This window comes from Pungitius pungitius, chromosome 1 (genome assembly GCF_949316345.1).
Source record: "Pungitius pungitius chromosome 1, fPunPun2.1, whole genome shotgun sequence".
NCBI lineage: Eukaryota > Metazoa > Chordata > Actinopteri > Perciformes > Gasterosteidae > Pungitius > Pungitius pungitius.
In genome coordinates, this window is record NC_084900.1 from 1,991,047 (window position 1) to 2,011,115 (window position 20,069).

At 49.6% G+C, this 20,069-nt stretch overlaps 2 protein-coding genes across 4 annotated transcripts; both read right to left on the reverse strand.

The window, feature by feature from the left end:
• Nucleotides 1-120: 120 nt before the first annotated feature.
• Nucleotides 121-15,803, reverse strand: LOC119222872 (solute carrier family 12 member 6-like). Of its 3 annotated transcripts, none has more exons than XM_037479833.2 (27): nt 15,631-15,803; nt 13,117-13,746; nt 10,298-10,392; nt 10,070-10,198; nt 9,559-9,705; nt 9,422-9,476; nt 8,345-8,475; nt 7,877-8,118; nt 7,659-7,789; nt 7,378-7,563; nt 6,964-7,128; nt 6,539-6,637; nt 6,294-6,351; nt 6,029-6,203; nt 5,693-5,811; nt 5,498-5,596; nt 5,304-5,423; nt 5,007-5,111; nt 4,729-4,897; nt 4,446-4,641; nt 4,178-4,347; nt 3,967-4,098; nt 3,630-3,737; nt 3,447-3,503; nt 2,166-2,410; nt 1,933-2,066; nt 121-1,747 (listed from the first exon to the last, which is right to left on the reverse strand). In XM_037479833.2, exons 2-27 carry the CDS (start codon nt 13,331-13,333, stop codon nt 1,656-1,658), a joined length of 3,576 nt encoding a protein of 1,191 aa, XP_037335730.2. In that variant the 5' UTR covers nt 13,334-13,746; nt 15,631-15,803; the 3' UTR covers nt 121-1,655. The 3 variants fall into 3 exon arrangements, with proteins under 3 accessions (XP_037335730.2, XP_037335731.2, XP_037335732.2); XM_037479834.2 differs by lacking the exon at nt 15,631-15,803 and adding an exon at nt 14,815-15,375; XM_037479835.2 differs by lacking the exon at nt 3,447-3,503.
• A 450-nt stretch (nt 15,804-16,253) lies between these two features.
• On the reverse strand, nt 16,254-17,978 carry nop10 (NOP10 ribonucleoprotein homolog (yeast)). The gene is made up of 2 exons (XM_037480182.2): nt 17,765-17,978; nt 16,254-16,921 (listed from the first exon to the last, which is right to left on the reverse strand). The coding sequence occupies exons 1-2, from the start codon at nt 17,816-17,818 to the stop codon at nt 16,781-16,783; spliced, it is 195 nt and encodes a 64-aa protein (XP_037336079.2). The 5' UTR covers nt 17,819-17,978; the 3' UTR covers nt 16,254-16,780.
• Nucleotides 17,979-20,069: the final 2,091 nt, after the last annotated feature.

Here is a 20,069-nt window from a genome sequence, read left to right on the forward strand (position 1 = left end):
GCATTAGATTTAAAAAAAAGTAGTTTGTTTTACTTGATACATTATGAGAAATAAATGACACATTGATCCGGACCATTAATCCAGCCATGTAATAAAATAATAACAAAAAGTCACTTTTTTCTCAAAATTGTTTTTATTTCTTCAGATTTTTCAAGCAAAGTTTTTTAGGATTCCTTTTTTATATTAATGTAATTAAAAAAAGATAAAACGTGGGACTTTATGTACAAGCAAGAAAAATAAAAAGTTTAGCAAAAACTATAACTAACATAAAATAATCCCTGCACAATAACACTGTAAAAAAGAAAAAACAAAAGCAACACTTCTAGTTTACAGCTCCTTACTTAAGTAACAAGCTCATGTGCACACGGACGCACACTTTCAGACACACACACACCAGCAGGTTTTGTTTAGGTCAGCGGTGAGTTTGAGAGTTTCGGGGCAAAAAACTGGCAGCACACAAATCAGCCCCCATTCTCATCAGAAGTGTCAAATGAACACACTCACTCGTCTCCGAGTGACAGGGACGTTTGTGACAGCATGCACAGCTGTGTTCGTCTCCCCGATGGTCCGGTGGGTCGACGGCGCCGCTGCAGAGGATCTTCAGTGCCTTCATGACGTCGCTGATCCAGCTCTCGTGACTGATCGCAGGCTGGTGTTTGACTGAAAGGTGTTTGACTGAAAGGTGTTTGCTTTTAGAAGCTTACGCAGTAGCCGATTTGTAGAGGACCATTTAAAATCAAGAAAGATGGGAACAACAAATACTCAGGGCAAAAATAAAAATGGGTGAAAAAGGATTATTTGGATTCAAGTATTTTGACCATTGAACCATTATTTTATAAAACCAAATCTAATACGTCATATTGTTGACTCAAGCAAATCAACATCTATTCTAGCCAAATTTAAAATAAATAAAAGGGGTTTTTTTTAAATGCATTTGTTTTCTACCAACATTGAATTCAAAATGTTTTCTTTTCCAAGCGGAAATGGACCTTCGTACAAGATGTCAGATTCTGACAAAAAGCAGCAAGTGTCGACCAACATGAACATTTAAACACCAGTTGGGTCGGAACTTGAACAAATTTGAAAAAAGAAGTTTGATATAATTAAATACATAACAGTATAGAGATGAACCGATTTTCTTTAAATGAGCCAGAAAGCAGTTTTAAAACTAAGGGCTGCTTGCTTTGATACCGTCTTACTTTCCCCCTTTTGAAGAAATATTGCAATAACTTTCAAGGTGTCTTCAAGGAGGGAAAAAACAAACAAACACGAAACCAAAACTACAGCGAATGACGCAGGAGCACAAGCTACGTCCTCTTTTCACCGCGTCCGTACAAAAAGCAGCCCTGAGTCTCGCCATCTAACACGCCATCGCCTCCACGGCCCCCAACGCAAGCACCGGCCCTTCTACAACCAGCCACGCCTCCTTTCTCACACACACACACGCACACACACACGCACGCACGCTTTAATTTGCTCGTTGGTGAAATAGTTGTTGGCATTTCTGTAGCTCGATGTAAGTGGAACGGGAACCTCGTCATGACAGAAAGGAGTAAAAAGGTGAAAAAAAAGTAAAGGAGGTGTCGAGCTATGAACCCTGTGCCCCGCCCCCGCAACCACCACCTCCCCCCCCCGCCGTCCTCGGCTTCGTCCAATCAGGAGTAGATGGTGATGACTTCGCTTCCTCCCCCCCTCACCAGCAGGACGCGCTCCAACCCCTCGGTCAGGACCTCCAGGAACTCCATGTCTGGTCGGAGAGTTAAGGAGCGGGATGACGGACATGTGACTAAAACACGAGGAAACATCCCGCGGCGCCTGAAAAAAAAACTACAACCTGAGGGACATTATCGCTTCAACAACCTCACAGTAAATCTGCTATTGACAACCTATGACCCCACTCCCCATGAAGCCTCCTCATGACACGGAGGATACAGTTCTCGTCGCCCTCCGTGTTGCGGGGGGGTCCGGGCATGTTGAGCAGGACGAGCCGGGCTTCGTGGGACTTGTTGACGATGACCTCGTTGAGCTTGACGGCGGTGTGCATCCGCCTGACGTTGGAGTGGTCCCTGAGGGGGGGGGGGGGGGGGGAGGAGACTATGTTTGCACCCATCGACCTCTCAGAATGGAACAGCGAGGAGGACAGAGGCGGCGTGGCGTGCACTCACGGCCGCATGCTGAGCATGTCCCTGAAGCCCTCCGGCGTGGAGCAGCCCGAGTGCATGGCCCGGTACTGGGACGACTTCTCTTTGGTCCACGTCATCTGGACGCGCCGGTGGTGCTCGGCGCTCTCGCTGGCGCCGCCGGCCGCACTGGTCGGCCGGTCCCGCTCGCCGCCGTCGGTGTCGTCTTCGTCGTCCGACCCGATGCTCGTCAGCCGCAGCATGGAGTTGCGGTCCTTCACCAGCTGGGCCTGCTCACGCCACCGAGACACACAAACGCCACGGTTTTGGGGGCCCAGCGTGTTGTAATCAATAAGAAAGAAAGAAATCACACCTCACGGCTGCGGACAGGCGGTTCTGGTTCTACCTGCGTCTCCCTCGCACACCTCTGCTCTCCCTCACTAAACTCTTCTCGCTCGCTCTCCCTCTCTCCCCGCCGGCCTCCTCGTGGGGGCGCTACAAAGGCCGAGTCCATCACTCGTGTGCTTGAGAAACAGGCCTACAGACAACAGAGGGTCACCTGACATGCTACCACAGAACCACAGAACCACAGGCCCGAGCCGCCGGAGGCACTACGGGGGGACGGATGGTAACGAGTAGCAGGAGGAGGGTTTCTGTTACTTTCATTTAAGAAAAGCAACTTGATCATTGGACGAGTGCTCGATTGGATCCTTCGGACAAAAAGACTCTGCAGAACATCTGGAAATGTCAAACAAGAACTTTTGTTCAAAGGCTGAAGGAAACCAGAAGACGCCTTTTTAGCAGTGAGGGTTCAATCTTTCTCCCCCAATCAATGCGGTGCCTCACATGGGCCGTTACTGGTGAGCCGGTTTGTAAAAAAGGCCCAAAAACAGTCAGACTCTTTTTTTGTCTTTATCCGAACGATCCACTGATTAAAAGCACGTTGGTGTGGATCTCGGCCTCCACCCTAAACGCTGCTGATGCTACTCTGCTACCGCGAAACTTACATCATCAAAACTCCAGCGCGGCCGCTGAGGAGAAAGACAGCGACGTGAGCTTTGATATGAAAGTGAATCTATCGTTTATATCATTAACGATGTATTCTGGACACATTTATAATATTTGATCTGATCATGCACTTTCTTCTTTTCGGTCTCTCCAACGTTAAAGGATTTTAAATCACATTTATCAAATAGTTTCTCCGATTTCATCAGCGTCAACGATATTTAAGATTTCTGTAACATTTGGAATCACTGGAGCTTCGGTTCTGACCAACAAAAGGTCTTAAAAAACGCCTACTGTTCAGAACTTCACCACTGAGCTCACCTGAGACCTCGTAGCGCCACCTGCCTCTGTCCTACTGCTGCTGCTACCGGGGGTTTCCTGATAAAATGATGCACGACAATGACAAACAGATCAGACTGGTTTGCCATTGCTGATCCTTTTGTGCGACGCGAGTGAACGGAGGACGCGGCGCCGGAAGCTCGCGAGCGCTCGACCCAAGTTCACCTCTTTCTCCCGGTCCGATTTAGACAGTCGCATCTGCCGCAGCATCTGAGACCTCTGCTCCATCATCAGGGTCCTTTCGTAGGTGTATGCGCTGATGTCACTGTCGTGCTGAGGGGAAGCAGTGGCATTGAGGAGCATTCTTACACAGATTATTATTGTATTTGGCAGTAAATTTCCATGACAATATAATTTGTTCACAATGTTACTGTGTGAAGAAAAGCTTTAGAGATGTTTAGATTCACACAATTGAAATTAAATCAAAATAAAAGATGCTAATTTTCCATCATAATTCAAAAGAGTGCGAATGGCCTAGATAACCACGTGGCGAGGAGCCTACCATCTCAACCACTTCCACCTCAGCTTCAATGCGTAGGTGGTAGAGGAAGGTTGCCAGGTCCTTCTTCATCTGGATGGAGTTATCCTCCATCTGGGCCACTGTGAAGATTCGCATCCCACACTTCCGCCACACCTGGGACGCAGGGAGGCCTTTCAGACCAGAGACATTCTCCATGGTGGCGAGGGGTTTAAAACGCGTGCTCAAAGCCCACCTTGTGCTGGCGCAGCAGGAAGGGCAGCAGCATGAGCATCCCCCCGTCGTGCACGATCCACCACACGTCGATGTAGCCCTCGGCGCAGGGCTCGCTGTTGCTGGGGAACAGCGAGATGTTTTTGGGCACCAGCAGGGCCAAGTGGGCAGCCGTCGTCACGCGCACCGTGTCTGAAAGGGAGGGGGGGGACAGAGGGGGGGGGGCGCCGTCAGCCGGCTAGAGACAACGTGAACAAGGTGCAAACAGGATTCCGTCCTGGTCCACTCACTGATGAAGGTCTTCCAGGCCTGCGGGTCCTCGCTCTGCCTCCAGGCGTGAGGCCAGCCCATCACCACCGTGTTGGGCTTCATGCCCCCCAGACCGCTGGACTGGATCATGTGACTGATGCCCTCCCGCGGCTTCTGGGCCACGATGCACTGGCAGAAGCCCTTCACGCGCTCCTTATCCATCAGGTGCTTCAAGGTCTGAAAGAGGAGACGGTGAATACGTCTACGGACTGACGGGAACCCCCCCCCCCACCCTGCCGAGATGCAGAGCCCCCCCCCCCCCACCTGCTCGGCGGCGAGGGCTTCCCCGTAGCTCTGCAGGAAGTTGCCGGAGACGACCGTGCCGACGATGGTGAGACCTTTTCCCGCCTTCAGCTGGCTGGCGAAGGTCAGCAGGCGAGGAGACTTGACGTGTGCGTCCTCGTCCAGTTTCAGCAGGACCAACACCTGGGGTCTGCGTTAAAAACCAGGAAGGATCAATACCGTATAGTAGTGTCAGAACAACAATGTCCTCCGTTGGCTGTTGTCTACATGAACATTTGAGGAATAAGCAATGGCCGTACCTCCAGTTCTTGGTGTGCAGCGGCCCCTCCTCCAACCTCAGGAGAGCATAGCGGGCGGCACTGAGCGAGAGGCCGCGGATCCCATCCCCCCACTCCTTCTCCGCTCTGACACACACACACACACACACACACACACACAGCATGTTATGTATATTCAAGCCTCATCTGACGCACATACAGCAAAGCAGATTCACGCCGGCAATCGACACAGTTTAAACACACACACACACCACCGTTGACCATGCGGTACATGGACCATCATGTGAGGGGGCAGGATACATCTCCATAGCAACATACCCATGGTACTCAATGTACTTGTAGATCATGCCGGCAATCACCATGGCTGCGATTGCGTAGTACCACGAGGAAATGAACATGAGCGCCAGGCAGATAGTCATCCCCAAAAATGACAAGGTCCTGGACACAGCAGAGGGACAGATCAGTGTGTGTTTGCATCAGTGTGCGTGTGTGTGTGTGTGGGGGGGTCGTACCAGTGGTAATAGGAAAAGCGCGGCCTCCAGTTGGGAGACCTCAAGAGGGTCTGGAGGCCACAGGCCAGGTTCACAAACAGGTAACACATCAGGAAGAACCTTCACGTTAAGAAAAATAAATGAAATTGACTGAAGCACCTGAAGGAGAAATATCCAATAACTGCCCCCCCCCCCACAAACACTGCCGTGTCTCACATTGTAAGGATGGGAGCCACTAGGTCCAGGGAGGCAATGAGGATCCCCAGCTCGGCTATCAGGGCCGTCAGCAGCAGGGCCCAGGTGGGCTCCCCGTTCGCCTTCCCATGGCCAAACACCTGGAAGACAGACACACACACACACACACACACACGAGCAGAAAGGGTGAACAAAAAAAACAAAAAAAAGATGTACAAGAGCAAAGCAAAGCAGACTGGAAACAGGAAACGATCCCAGAGGGCAATTTGTTTGTAAATGAAAAAAAGAAGTAAGAAGTGGTGAAAACGTGTTGCTATGGAGACCGTTTGCGGGTCCCTGTGTGTTTGCAGCTCTAACCCGAAGGAAGGGGATGATGTTGTCCTTGGCGATGGCCTGCAGGAGTCGGGGAGCGCCGGTCAGCGACTGGAGGCCGGCGCCGCACGTGGAGAAGAAAGAGCCGATGACGATGACCCAGGGGCTCGGCCAGGCCAGAGTCCCCACCACCAGCTGCCCGTTGACCGAGTCCCCAAACCTGCAGGGGAGGGCAAAGGCTAAATAACCTCTCACACCCAAAAAGGACATCACGCTACTGCAGTTGGATGGGGGGGAAGGATGTACTGACTTGTCTCTGAGGACCACCCTCTCGATGCAGGAGCCGAACAGGACCACGCTGGTCAGGTCTGGATGGACGGCGCTCAGGAAAAAGAGAGACACTCGGCGGTGGAATCAGAGCAAACGCGTCCTACGATAAGAGCCTTTGAGGCGTTACGAAATGAGGCTTAAAAGATGGAACCTAAAAACCCCAACAGCAAACTGCTCAGAAAAAGATGCAGAATCATCTGGCACCAACGTGACATGACGGGATACAGACGATGGAGGTGGTGAGGATGGCGAGGATGGTCCCGATGGGGATGGAGCGCTGGGCGTCCTTCAGGTCCCCCGACCGGTTGGAACCAGCCATGATTCCTGAGGAAAAGAAGAGAACTTAATGCAGGTTCTGGTTCTAACGTTTCATCACGATTCAGAAGATGATTTCAATTAATAGCACTTTGATTTTTCCAGATGCTCAATGTCACATTTTTAGATAAAGAAGAAAGTAAATCTAATCACTTGTGAGGGGTTGAGTAAAGCAAAACAAGTGGGAAGATATTTCAGAATCCAAGAATACATGCTGACAAAAAAAAAAATCTATATCACACCGACTGTAGTCTGCCAGTCGATGACGCATTTTCATAACAGGACACCAACAACGACGGTGTTTTCTATAAGTGACCAAAAGAAGGGGCCTGTACCTGTGACCGAGGGGAAGAAGATGCCCACCAGCAGCGTGAAGGAGGTGGAGATGTCTGCGAACACGTACGGCTGCTGGGTGGAGGCCGGCTGCGCCTGGCGGGAGGAGCTCAGGGAGCTTTTCTCCACCACGTCCCCTCGGCTCTGGTAAGAGCTCCACAGGTTCTCTGCGAGGACGACATTCGACGTGCTCGTTAGGGGCATCGTGGACTCACAGCACATGAAAAGAAATGTCCTTTCATCCTAACAGTCATTCTGCTGCAGGGGCGGAGCTTCGATTTCACACCATCAACAACGTCCTGTGCTGATGGATTCAGTGTTTCTAGCTTCCTTCATTCCAGTGCTTCACACACACACGCAGACACACACACACACACACACACACACACACACACAGACACACACACACCAGCTACCTGAGATGATCCCGCTGGCCAGGCCGGGGATCGCCTCGATCTGGGAAAAGTTGTTTGAGAGGAAGTACTCGTCGCAGGTGGCGTTGACTTCGGGCCCCTCGCAAAACTGCTTCCAAATATACGTGGTCTTCTCCAGCAGAGGGGGGGCCAGGCTGGGGTCAAAGGTCGGGGTCATGGTGCCGTTTTCTAGAAAGGGGGGGGAGGGGAAGAGCACAGAACCTCAACCAGTGCCGTGACACACGATTGGTCCCCCCCCCCCCTCTCTCTGACGCGGCGCGCACCGTTCACCGCCGTGACGTTGCCGCCTGCTTCCTCCTCCGGCGCCGCGCCCATCTGCAGCAGGAGGGTTTTCGAACATTGGCCGTCATCCAGTTGGTGTCCGCTGATGGTCCGGTTCCCCAGCATGCACACGCTGCGGATGGGGAGCCCGTTCGGTCAGTCACGGGGGGGGTGGGGGGTGGGGGGGTCAACGGATCAGCATTTTAAGGTCCACACTCACGGGAAAGTGGGTGGTTTGAAGGCGGAGACCAGCGCGCCGACGTAGATGGCGACGATGGAGACGATGACGCAGGCCAGGAAGATGGAGGCCAGTTTGTTGACGTACTTCACGCCCACAAACACCAGCAGGGACATCAGGAGGAGGCACACGGAGCCGTACACGCGCATGTTGTTCAGCATGGCCGCCCCTTCGCCGTCGGGGTGCTTGGACTCAAAGATGGCCGCCTTGGGTGCGATGTACATCTGGAGGAGGGAGAGGAGAACAATGAGAAGACTTTTATTGGATTTTTCACATAATGTGATAGCAGCACATCTCACAGTATAGTATATTGATATCAACACATAGCGTTACAATAAAATCCACAGACACAGAAATACCACAACAGAGGCAATGGACAGTTGGAGAATATTTCCTTAACCATCGCTGGATTACAGATGAAGATGATGATGATGATGATGAAAAACCCACCAGCAGGATCTCAATGGCTCCCAGGATGTACATGGCTCCAGCGAAGGTGGTGCCCAGGTAGAAGCAAAGGCCCACCGCCCCCCCAAACTCTGGACCCAGAGAGCGACTGATCATAAAGTAGGCGCCTCCCGCTGGAGGAGGAGGAGGAGGAAGAGCGGGATGTACAAAGAAGTGGAAATGTAGAGGAGAGAGAGGACATAAACAGAGAGAGGGGGATGGGTGTTAGTATCATTATGATGTGAGGAGGTAAAAAGGCAGAGAGGGAAAGTTGATGAGAGGAAGTCGTCATCATAAGCAAAATGATTCATTTATATTATTTTATTCTAGTAAAGTAGTTTTTATTTAGTGAATTCAGTGGAAATAGTCAACATTTTAGAACTGTTGTGCTCAAGGTTGCTGCACCCTGAAGTTGAAAGCTTTTAAACAGAAAAAAAGACAGAAGCACATTAGGGCTACTGAACTTCAGAATATTAATGAACTACTGTGGTCCTCATGAAAAGTCTCATGAAGCAATGAAATCCACTCATGTAATGACCCACAGACCGGAACGCAAACAAAAAGGTGTATATTAGACAAACGATGAAATGAATGGTAAACAGAAAATGCACGTGGATTAATGAATGAATAATGAATGAATGCTGCGTCGGGGAGTCAAACGCATTCAACACATCGAGCAGAGTGAAGCATCAGCTCCCATCAGGGACCAGATGGAGAGGGACAGCATGGGAGGACATGTCTCATTCTCTAGGTTACAGACAGGATTACGTTCTACGTGCAGTCACCTGACATCGCACTACTTTGGGCGTTTGGGATATTCGTGTGGAGGTAAATAGCAAATATCCAGTTTGTTTTAAAATGCGTGTTCAGACAGACGGGTAGGAGGTGGACAGAGGGGGGGGGGGGGGGGGCAAACAGAAACAACAGGCATTAGAACAGGTGAACTTCAGCAGTGTCGTCACAGTCTGACCCCCAGAGTCCTCACACAGCTCATTACAGCAAAGAACAAAACACAATGGAATGCTCTCAAGGGCGTTACACATATTTAGGGGGGGGGGGGGGTGGGAGGTGGAGGAATACCTGGAACGACTCCGTTAGTGGCGATCGCACTCATCGATATCGCCGTCAACAGTGTCTGCAGAGACACAGGAGGCGGCAGGTTAGAGGTGTGTGTGTGTGTGTGTGTGTGTGTGTGTGTGTGTGTGTGAGACACTCACGCAGCAGCAGCATATGAAGACAATGCAGAGGCCCTGCAGCACGCCGGCGTTTCCCACCACCCAGGTGAGCCGCAGGAAGAGGATGACGCCGAAGATGTTCTGGAGGCAGGGCAGGTAGACGCCCATGAAGGTCCCCATCTGGGGCGACTGGTGGAGACGGGGGACACGAGGACGGCTCAGTGGGTGGGAACGTCGTGCAGGTCGTTTGTTTACATTTTGTCTCCTTGTCCCTTCGTGTCTCTTTCGGATCAAACTGAGAGACCTGCCGTCTCACGTCGTTTGAGAGACTAAAAAAAAGGACTTTTTTGTTTTCTCACTGACTTTTGTTTAAATAAACGATCGTGAACTGACTTCATTCTGCTCATAAATCGTACTGATCGATTACCGTAATATAAAAACATCCCAGGCACCAGGTACTATGGACAGGTGTCGCTGTGAGGCCTTTTAAGCGGGCGGTGGGATGACCCCTGTCCCCTGAAAAGAGACCTCAAACACTCTGTACATCTCACACCTTGCCGGCCTTCTTCTTCTCGCCGATGCTCTCGGCCTCCTCGTGCTCCCGGGCCCCCTGCGTCAGGTTGGTGTAGTTGGCCAGGCGGTTGAGCAGAGACGACACTTTCGGCCGAGTGTCCATCTCCTCCTGCGGCGTGGAGGAAGGGGGGCAGAGAGGCAGCATGAGGACCTCTTTAAGGCCATTGTAATGCGCATTGATTGATCTACAGAGGGCTGGGTTTCCAACCTCAAATAAGGCCAGGTTCTTGTCGTAGAAGTCGTCGTCATCCCCGCCGTGGGTGTTGTTGATGTACACGCTGGAGATCTTTGAATTCCCATCGCCTGGACACAGCGAAATGAATAAGATCAAAGGACTGCTTCACTACCGGTCAAATCGCTCTTAAACCAGGACGAGAGCGCTTTGATTAAAGACCCGTCGAGGGGAAGGGACTCTGGGGTCAGCTGCCCTTACGGTCCAGTTTGAACCAGAGGAACAATTATAGCAAACCAGAGAAGAGCTGAAATAATCAACAAGGCTTAAACATTGAACACCTCCACACGACTGTGGTTATTCGGTGATTGTGGCGCAACGCTCTGACATTAATCAACAGACGCAAAGCAAGCAAAGCCGATCAAAGGCCACGCGGTCACCTGACAAGACGGAACAATGTCTGTCATCAACTTTCTCACACACACACACACACACACACACACACACACAACTGCATCAGCAGCAAGCGAGTCAGCAACATCACTTCCCTCTCCTTCTGCGCCACAGTCACGCTAAGGGCAGAGAGCGTCACGTTACTGGGGGGGGGGGACTCGATTTGGCGTTTTTTGGCCTTTAGCCGTCAGCGATGCGATAGATTAAGTCTCATGACTGTGGGGAGGGATGGGGGGGGGGGGGGCAAGGTTGACTAACCTCGTCAATATCACAAAGGAATGTACAAATTGATTGGACTGACAAAGAACCCATTCAAGTGTTTGAGGTGAAGAAGCTGGAAGCCGGCGGCATAACGAGACCTCATGAGATGATTCACCTCATTAAGCCGACCTTTGGCGCCTCATAAGTACTCAACACGTTCACGGGAATCGTTGGGCCTCTGAGGCCTGGTTCACAGCCCGGCAGCTTCTTAAAGAGGTTCCATAAGGGCTTTGTGTGGAGGCGCATGGTGAGTGAGAGCTAAACGACACAAACGCTGTTAAACGCACAACCCATCTGCCCAGAGAAAAACAGCTGGTTACACAGAGAGGAAAAACAGCATTTGGCTGCTAACTTCCCTTCTTGTTCTCATTCTTTCATTTGGCCAAAGACAGAAGAGAGTGAAACTCCACACAAGCCGTTAATGGTGCAGCAGTAAGAGGAATAACGAGCTTCTTGGGCTTTCTGCTCATTTGTTCTTTAAAAAAAAATAAAAAAACATATTTACCATTCTTAACGAATAAAAAAACAGAAGGAAAGGCCTTGTGGGTGGACATGGATACACATCAGTGGGAGCTCCTGCCAATCAGGACAAACAGCATTTTGTGCTGTTTCATGATGAGCTGGATGCTGCTGATAACATCAGATCACAACAACACCCTTATGCTTATTTTGATGATTCGACATGAAGCCATAAAAACTGTTGCTATTTTCTCACATTTTACAACCCCAACTATCACAATGAACTGAAAGTAATTGGTAGATTAATCATTCATTTAAATGATGTGTAGTTTGCAGTGCTAAGCTTCTTAAATGTGAATATTTTGTGGTAGTGATTGATGGATCTTTTGGACTTTTGGCCAGACAAAACTATACAAGCATTCAATTAAGTACTTAACAGATTTAATTTATAAAGAATAAGTCATCAAAAAGAAGTTGAGTTGACTCATTAAAGCAGAAAACAAGCACACAATGTTTAACAGGGGAAATAGTGGCCTATTTGTGTCTGTTCCAAGAAACATGTTCTACACCTGAGCTTAGCACACCCAGCGTGTGTGTGTGTGTGTGTGTGTGTGTGTGTGTGTGTGCTCAGTGAAGCTGAAAGCCACAGATGTGCACTGCATGCTGTAACAACATCAAATTCAGTAGGCGACTCCATTGGTGTCAAAAAGAAAGCCAACAAGGATCACGGAGCATGTGACCTTTCTGAGAACAGCTCTCCTTCTCCCTCCATCGCCTTCAAGGATCTGGACTCATTCAACACAACAACATTTCTTGTCTTCTACGTTGCCCCCCCTCCACCCCCCCCCCTCATTGTTGCTCTAAACAAACAAACAGCAGCATCACGGGTCCTGATCGAAGATCAATCGTATTAAACGGCTCCATTTCTATTTATGGAGGCTCATCAAACAGCATCCTCACTACTGTGCGACTGCTTAAGTGGATCAGCGTTGCTAATACGGTTCCATCTCTCCGCGGTTGAGCGCTTGCAGCTGCTCTTAAAACACTTGTGGGGAGGGAATTCCCACGGGCCACGCTGGTACCACACGATGTGGGAAAGGACCAGTGGCCACTTTCCTCCATTCTACTCATCCGGATTCCCATGTCACGTCTAATCCGTCGTACCGATGCTGCGCCTGAGGAGAGGACTCTGGATAAAAAAAAGGCCCAAACTGCAGGCGTGCATCTGCAGGTGGTGAGAGAACAGCAGCAGGGAGGGGGGGGGGGGGTGAAGGCTCACACTATGATCACTACGGGCCCTCGTCGCTGTCCTCTTCGTGTCCTCAACGCTGCGAAGTGAAGCTGTCAAATAAAGAGCTTTACGACCCAGAGGGTTGACACGTTCTTGTGCACCTCGACCCGCCTTTCTATGGAGCCGCCAGGCTGCCAGCATGAAGACACGACGATGCACTGACCCGAGGCAGCGTGTCCGATGCACTGAGGGCGCGCCTGTACTCTGAGAGCACAGCTAACGGATCCCATGAGGGACGCGGGTGGGAATTCCTCGGTTTAAACCGTAACCGATAAATGACGCTTTGTACGGAATCGCTTTACGAACAAGAGGGACAAGGACGGGGATTTAAAAAATAAATAAAGAGGACAAGTTAAAGCCTCCATTTTAGAATGACCTAAAAGTCCCTCACCTTGCTCCACGCTGCTGTGGTCCGGCGTCTCGGCCCCGCCCGCCGTGGGCGCCGGGCCCCCCGAGGCCTCGCTGGGCGGCTCGCTCCGGTTGACGCTCTCCCTGGAGCCGAAGCGCACGCGGGCGCCGGAGCGGGAGCTGATGTCGGGCGACGCGTCGGACAGCCCGGGGAGGTCCTCCGCCTTGGTGGGCGTCACCGTGAAGCGCACTGATGCCATGGCACAGTCACTTGCAAGGGGGGGGGGGGGGGGGTGTGAAAAGGAGAAGAGGGGAGGGGTGGTGTGTGGGAGGGGGAAGGGGTCACGGAATAGCTGCTGGGGCCGAGCTGAGCCGAGCTAGGCTATCTCCCAGGAGGTGCTGAGGTACCGGCGGCCTCTACAAATCCTTCCTCTGCAGCTGTGACGCTCCATTGAAGCAAAGATGGCGGCTGCCAGCAGGCATGTGAAAGGAAAACGGGCAGCAGGCCTCTGTTCGACCCCGTTTAAAAACGTAGGGGGTGCACACACACACACACACAAAGACGTGAGGGAGCCGCTCTCAAGTCAAAGGGATTCCTTTGTTGGGAGGATGGAGCTGTGATGAAATCCGGTGTCGTTGCTTCCTATGGATCAGGAGAACAGTCCTGCAGCGTCTTATGATGAGAGGAGAAAAACAACAAAGCAGAAATGGGTTTACACAGTGAAAAGTTGTGTGTTTGTGAAAAGAACGCAGTGCCTGGATGGATGGAATGGTCTCTACTAGCTGTGGCCTGCAGACTTTGCCCACGTCTTATGGGGCAGCAGGACCGACTCGTCGCCCTGCAGCATTCCCCTCGGGGTTTACGGGTGAAGAGCGACACGGTCGGTTTAAAAAATGCTTCCTCTGCGGCGCCATGAAACGGAATTCATGCACGGGAGAAGAGAAGCACTGCGGGTCACGTCGAGTCCCCCTCGGCCCCCTCGGCGCGACAAACACGGGCTTCAACGCGCCTTCTGATGTTTTCACAAACTCATTCCTTGGATTCTTTGGGGGAGGGAGGAGTCTCGTTGGGCAGAAAACACCGGTTGATACGGCTGAACTGTCTTGGCTGGGTTCATAATTTATTTATTAAAAGAGAGCGGCTCCAACCGGTTGTTTGGGGGGGGGGGGGGGGGGGGAGCTGCTGGCTGTTTCCTCTCTCTCTGCATGCAGAGGCACAGCACACGTCCTGGGTGTCCCACCCTGGGTCCACATGCAGAGATGGACTGCTAAGAGGGGGGGGGGGTGTCTAGACAAACATGTTGACACCTGAGGCCGATCAGGGTGTGGACTTGGAGGGAAACCGGTTGGACGCATGAAGAAGAAGAAGAAAAAAGCTGCTATCGGCACGCTTGTCATCTTGTCCCTGACATCTCGGTTCCCACAGTCCGTCATTATTATTCCGGCACAGACACATGTTCCATTTTGATGGATGGGTGTTTCCTTTTTCTTGTTACAACATGTGCGGTTACCAAAAAACGTGAGGTTTCCTCTTTCGGCCCTCAGTGATGTTTTTAGCTGTACCAGCTTCTGTTTTCTGTTAACAGTGATTTCTACTGCATAAAGTGCCCTAACGAACCATCAGCAAGGACTTTGGTTATCCAAATACTTACTTCTCCCTCTAGTACTGCCGCTATAACTATATATAAAAGTATAAAGGGGGGGGGGGGGGGGTGGATTAAAGAGATAACTGGTCTCTTACCAGGCCGTCAGTCTCGGTCCCGAACCGAGCGTTGCGTTCACGCGGCTGCTGCATTAATCAATATGAAATCAATATGATCCAATATGCGCCAAACGCGTCTTTATCAATCGGGATGAACATCCTTCCAATTGGTCCCCGGCAGTAAGTGGGAGGCGGCCCCGGAGGACGGTGATGCCCGCTTGCTAACCGCCGCTCGGCTGCCACTGTAAGCCAATTAAGCTAGCCATAATAAATCTGGCTTGAACCGGTCAGTGAACGCATCCCGGTTTCAATATAGGCACGCAAGCTCCGCGGTTTTTTATCTTTTATAAAATAAAAAGACGGGAGAATGAGGAGCGGGTGTTTTGGGCGCCGGACGGGACGGTTACCCGGGGAACGCGGCGTCCGACCGAGGCTGCGGGGTTTTTATTTTTGAGGGGGGGGGATGTGCGTCAACAAAACGCATTCGTAAACCGGCGAAATTAAGAAAGGCGCGCAGAGGAATCGGGGATAAACCGTGCGCAGTGATTAGCACCGGCGCTGACAAAGTTGTGCCTTATGAAATTAACCGTCGTGCGATGGAGAGCGGCGGGTCCGGCTGAGCCATCACTCCGGTGGGCAGAAGATACCGGGCGAGGAGGGAGGGGGGGGCGGGGGTTTCTCGGGTGAGACCGGTCACTCGGCTTCAGTTGGTGCAGCTAGCCGATGCTAACGTTAGCCCAACGGCTAGCCACGCCGCTGATAAAACTCCGCGGACCCTTCAGCTATTTCACTGACAGCGACGAACGCCCACTGGGAAATGTCGAAACTCAACCGTTAGTCACATAGGGAGCATACCTGGCTCAGGTCTCCGGTAGAAAAAACGCCTCCTCCGTACGGTTGTTTTCAGTCACATCTGGGGGGGAGATTTGGCTCCTCTCCCGGGTTCTATCGGCACTTTTTTTTTGTCTAACCGACCCAACAAAAAACACACACACTCGAACGCCGTTTGGATGGTCCCTTCCCGCTTGCCGTCGTTCCTACTTCTCGCGCTTATGACGCGCAGGTGGCCTGCTGGGAAATGTAGTCCAGTCTTAGAAGAGCCGTTTAAACAGTAATCATGCATCACTTTAAACGTGTTTTTAGTGACATAAATGTGTGTATAAATATTAAGTTAAAGTAGATTGGTAGTATAAAACGGAATGTCATCCTAACCAGTATTTAGTGAACTAAAACAAAAAAATAGATATGATAAACTTGAAAGATAAATATTTTTATATTTAGACTAGTGTCAAGGGTAGTATTTATTAGTAGTTAGATTGACCATATCACTTCAGTACATATTGAGTACGTAGTCCAACACAAAGCATCTTATACAGTAGAATGTATACAGGCACCATTGAATATGTAGTGTTATTGCGGTTTGCAATAAGTATTTCCCTTGAGGATGCTCAGAGTAATAAGTTAGCGTAGGAGAAAAGGATTGTTTACATCTTTAATTCTTGATGAGACAAGGTGTTAAAAATACACCGCGGCGTTTTATCAAACATTGCAGACTATAAGCACCAGGAAAAGTACGGTCATAAAATACCAAGCGGAGACAGAATCATACAAATAACTCCATTCCACTAAAATCTTGTTTGGCCTTCCAATAATGATGGAGAGCAATGTCTCTCACGCCAAAGGAAAACATCTCATTGGTTCATCCGGGGAAAAGATCTGACTGCAAAGGCCTTAACATACGACTCCCAAGGCGTTTATCCAATTTCCTTCCTAAATATGACCACATGTGGACTTTATACACGTTGAAACAACCAGATAAAAAAAACATTAACCGAATATTTATTCCATGTGGAAAACAAAATATCATCCATGAAGTAACGTCAACAAACTAACGGAACATCAAATGAAGATCAGTGAGGTAATTTATCCCGGCTGCTCGGTAACAGGTTGGAATCCTCAATGTGTTCCTTTCTTATTTCTGCTTCACAGTCCAAATCTCCGCCCCTCACAGAATGGGTCTGGGCTGCTGGGTGAGCAGAAGGCCGAAGCGTTTCTTCAGCGTCACCCGGTGTCGGGAGAACTTGTCGTCCGGAGAGAAGCGGGCCGGGTGGGCAGAGCTGGTGGGCTGCCCGGCCGGACAACTCTTCTGTTTGGGTGGGGAGAGACAATCAGCTCAAGATCTGCTCTTAGTGGTGTTAAATTAGAAAGAAATCAATGTCCCACAACTGCAAATAATTAAAATTAATTGTATGACTATTTTCATTTCGTTCACAATTCAAGTTAATTAGTTTGTCTTGAGTAAACTACTGGGAGAAGACAATGCTATTCATTTTATTTGAATACTTTTGGAAGACTAATTCATGACAATCAACATACTTCTTGTTGTGTATTAACTACAATAACGATCTTGATTTCATAAGCACAGCTGCCTTGGGAAGAACTTAAAGACAATTGTATCCAATATGAAGCTTCAATATAAAACACAGTATATAGCAAATATGTTTATGAATGTTTTAGGGTTTTCCTACAAATGAGAACTTCAGTGCTCAATCAAAAACATGTTTTGTGACGTTTGCATATTTGAGGCATCGAATAAATAAAAAATATAAATCAATACATCACCTAGATGTAATGTAATTAGCTAGGCAATCGTTTAAAATAGATTTAAAATGCCAAGTTATTAAAAGTAACTTTTAATTGAAGACTATATTAACTTAATTGTCATCCAAGGGTTAAGTAACTTCATACCCTCGATATTAAAAATAACCTTTTCATCAAAGTTTTGTTTCATGTAGCTAGCTAACGGTAGCTAACGTTAGCTACTTTACAAATAACGTGTATCGACGTTTACTTTGACCAGAAATGTGACCGCATATCTCTTTATATGCGCAATATTACCGTTAATCGTCTTCTACTCCACTGAAGAAGTGAAACATATTAGAACAGAATATATTTAGACGCGGAGGACGTAAACACGAGGTTACGTTACCTTCAGAGTGTAGACTCGGTCTCCCTCCTCATTGAGGTAAAACTGCAGGAACATCTTGAAGATGGAGCGTTTTAAAAGGACCAAAATATATCAAAGGCGTTGTTTAATGTTGAAAAAACCCAAGATGTTGCGGGTCGCACGTTCGCTCTCCTCTGGATTCCACGTGTGGCGGAGCTTCTTCACGCGCGGATGGCGGACCGGATATCCGGTTCAGAATCCATAGCGCTTGGCACCCTGGGAAATGGGGTTTCATAACACAAAGCACCCTAAAATGTGTTGTAACACTTCCCATAGGCACATTTTCAAGTTGTATCTGATTAAAATGTAAAGGATTTTAATCGTGACGGTTTGATGTTGAGTTTGGAAATACGTTCAGGCACCTCTCACTGCATCGATCAGCAGATGTTTGCCCTGTTGCCATGGAAATGGTCCGTTTTGTTCATGTGACCTAAGCATTAAGCTTTTATACATTTTACCATATATACATATGTACACAGTTAGCATATTTTGCCACAAGGAAGAAAAAAAAATACACACGTTCCAACAATTATGTTTTACAAGTTTGGCCTTTTTATGATTGTTACAATGAAAAATGTTATCCATACATGAATATAAATATTGGTTTTATATAAAGAACATATAAACATATAAAGAAGCTAGATATAGAATGTAAAATAAGATAAAAGTTACTGGAAAGCTTTAGAAAGATCAGAATGTTTCTCTGCACAGAACCTTCTGTCAAAAGAAAACAAATCAACCAAAATCAAGTTTGTTTTTAAAGCTTCGCTGCACATGCAAACTGATTTCTGGATAAAGTCTCATCATCTCTTACATGAAAGGTAAGCACAAATATTTTCAGGGCTTTTCACGGTAAACTTGTTGCAGTGTTAAAAAAATGCAGGAAAGAGTGGAAATATTTAAGGAAATAAAGATTAATAAAAAAAAGTTGTAAAGGGGCACAATGGCAGAAATGTAAAGATGTTAACAATAGCTGTTATATATAGTGTCAGTGTTATTAATTGTATCCTGTACCAAAGCTTTTCAAATCCAATCATCCCATTAGTTTATACATTTCCACTATTTCAAAAAGATCTGAAGGTGATAAAAGTAAATGTTGGTAAAGGTTTTGAAATTCACATGAACTTATGGTTTTTAAATTGTTATTCTACACTATTTCATTTTCTGTGACATGGTCAATACACACTGTTTTTATTATGCAGTTCCTTAGCATTTTAATTACATTTTTTCCTCTTTTGTCAAGAGATTCCTCCTGTTCCTCTGACAGCTTAACGCCCACAGACGGGACCCCGTGATGTTTCCTCACCCTGAGATCATCCTGAACTGCCCCCCACGTTACCACCAGCTGGTCGCCGCTCCGCGACAGGACCACGTCCTCCACCAGCCCCCGGAACCGTTGCTCCTGAGGCGGGTCGGGCCGCTCGCTCCCTCAGCACCTCTCGCCGCCGCCCAGCATCTCCAGGGGAGAGCGGCCGCCGCCGGCCCGGGAGCGGACGCCAGCCGCCGGCATCTGATCCCGAGCTGGGGGCCGCCCCCCCCTTTCCTGAACGCCCCGCTCAGCTCCCCCCCGCCGGCGTTCGGCCTCCAGACGTCGCCCCCAGGTGCCGCCCGCTGGCCGGACGGGGCCCCGCTGACCTCCGGGGTCAGGGGGGAGCTGGTGCCCGTCGGGGCCCCCCCGGGGTTCTGCTGCGGCCCCGCTTCGCCCCCTTGTTCTTGTTGCTCCTGGGTCCTGCTGCAGGAGCTCCAGCCCAACTGGTGCACGTGTCCGCGGGCGGCGGACCACGATCAGCCCCCGAAACGGGACCTGTAAGGCCCGATAGCAACATCAACGCGTCGACACCCCCCGCGGCCGCTGTAACTGACTTCACTATGTTGCCCCCCCCCCCCCCCTCCAGGGTGGCGAGAGGACTGGCGGCGGCGCCAGGGAGCGAGCAACTGGAAGGGCAGGCCGAGCCGGGAGGTCGGAGGTCAAGGACGAATCCGAAAAGAGGGGACGGTAAGGTTTGGATGAGCTTCTAATCCCAGCAGTAAATGCTTCTACTAATTCTTTCTTCCTTTTCTTTCTTCTAGCTCTAGAAGAGCGGAACACACTCACAACTCACCTCACGCTACACAAAGGAATGAAGTCCAATGTCCCGCCCGGCCCCCCCCCCCTTCTGGACGAAGAGTCGCTGAAACAACGCGCCTTTGAGGAGTACCTGGCGATCCTGGACGCCACGAGTCCGCAGGTGGCCCAACGCGGTGAAGACAGAGACGAGGAGCCCGGCGGCTCATTCCTGGAGTTACT